We start from the raw sequence: 1,658 nt of genomic DNA on the forward strand, positions 1-1,658 counted from the left end.
AAAAAAAAATCACAGTGGTCAAAGAGAAATCAAAGGCAAAAACATGGTAAAGTGAAGATATGTATGAAAGAATTTAAGTAAGGACTGGATAAAAATGTACGAGAGCCAAAGAAAAACTTGTATATATTTCACTATTTCACCTAGTCCAAGACCCTAATGGGAATTGGGAGGAACTGAGACAAAGTGATATTTGAAAGTATATGAATTCCAGGAAAGGGAGGAAACGGTGTCCATGATACTGGGGAAGCAGACATAATCTCTATTTTCAGTAACATTTTGAACAGATATGTTGGAAAGAGAGTCAGGAAGTGAAAAAAGAATTTTGAACAGTTTTTAAGGCTGCTTCTGAAGTAGATTTTTGATTACTGTAATTTGCCTTTAATTTTTGAAGAATATTACTTTATATTATTAATCCAAATATTTTTATTTTCCAAACTAGTATGCAAAACTAGAAAAAGAGAACATTGTTTATGACAGCCAGTGTTGTAAAATGATAGAAAAAGAATGGTTCTATTTCAACATTTTTCCCCCCTGAATTTCTATACTACTGTTCACAGCAGGTGAGCAGATGCTTACAGATTTTCTAATGTTTTTTAGCTTTGAAAAGACTTCACTATGAAGTATTAGATGCCTTTAAAAGTGTGTGATAAATTGTAAACTTGATTTGACTAGTTTCTTTTATTTAATCATAAGCGAAGAATAATAATTCAAGAAAAGCCAGAGATGAAGCAATATTTCATTTTAAAACACAACACTGTCAAGTGTGTTATGTAATATGCATGGCTGTGAAGAATTTTATTTAGTCTGGTATGTCCATACCTCAAAGATACAGAAATATCTTCTCATAAAAGAGATTTAGTATGTTTAAGAGGCACTATGACTAGGTAAGAATGCAAGCTGAAACACTTTAATGAGTCTGAGGGCCTCCACAGATGTCAACAAGGGGTATCACACAGAGTGACGCAAAAAATAAGTGGCATGTGTTTTATCACATGATCCGAAGAGGATATATAAGTACACTGGTACAGAGGTTGACATTCACACTCAAGATCTTGCTTTGAACATCAAACCAAATCACCACCACTACACCATGAGCTACTACGGCAGCTACTACGGAGGCCTGGGCTATGGCTATGGAGGCTTTGGTGGCCTGGGCTGTGGCTATGGCTGCGGATGTGGCAGCTTCCGCAGACTGGGTTATGGCTGTGGCTATGGAAGCTACGGATGTGGCTGCTACCGCCCCTGTTATTATGGAAGCTATGGATATCGTTGCTATCGCCCCTCTTGTTATGGAGGCTATGGATTCTCTGGCTTCTACTAATCTACTACCCAGCAACTCACCATCTGAACTCATAAGAAACTCTCCAGATCTGAGCTCAATAACTGTACAACCAAGATTATGCTGGGGTTACTTGCCCACAAGTATTTAACTTTTCAGAATTATGGATAATGTTATAATAGCCTATATCGCCATCATAATCCTAGAATCCTCTATTTTTACTTTTATAATTGATCGCATTATCTGTTCACCTTCCAAAAAAATATTAAACTTGAAAACACAACAGTTTTTGTTTTGTTCATGAAACTCAGTTATACGGAAGTGGTAATGGTTACATTCTACTCAACTGTAAGTGTGGGAAGTTATCTCCTCAGCTAAG

The 1,658-nt window shown here is 36.4% G+C and overlaps 1 protein-coding gene across 1 annotated transcript; it reads left to right on the forward strand.

The window, feature by feature from the left end:
- The first annotated feature begins 1,090 nt into the window (after positions 1–1,090).
- Positions 1,091–1,321, forward strand: LOC111738414 (keratin-associated protein 19-5-like). The gene has a single exon (XM_023529507.1). It carries the CDS (start codon positions 1,091–1,093, stop codon positions 1,319–1,321), a length of 231 nt encoding a protein of 76 aa, XP_023385275.1.
- The last annotated feature ends 337 nt before the right edge of the window (positions 1,322–1,658 follow it).

Source organism: Pteropus vampyrus, unplaced genomic scaffold, assembly GCF_000151845.1.
Source record: "Pteropus vampyrus isolate Shadow unplaced genomic scaffold, Pvam_2.0 Scaffold38, whole genome shotgun sequence".
Classification (NCBI taxonomy): Eukaryota; Metazoa; Chordata; class Mammalia; order Chiroptera; family Pteropodidae; genus Pteropus; species Pteropus vampyrus.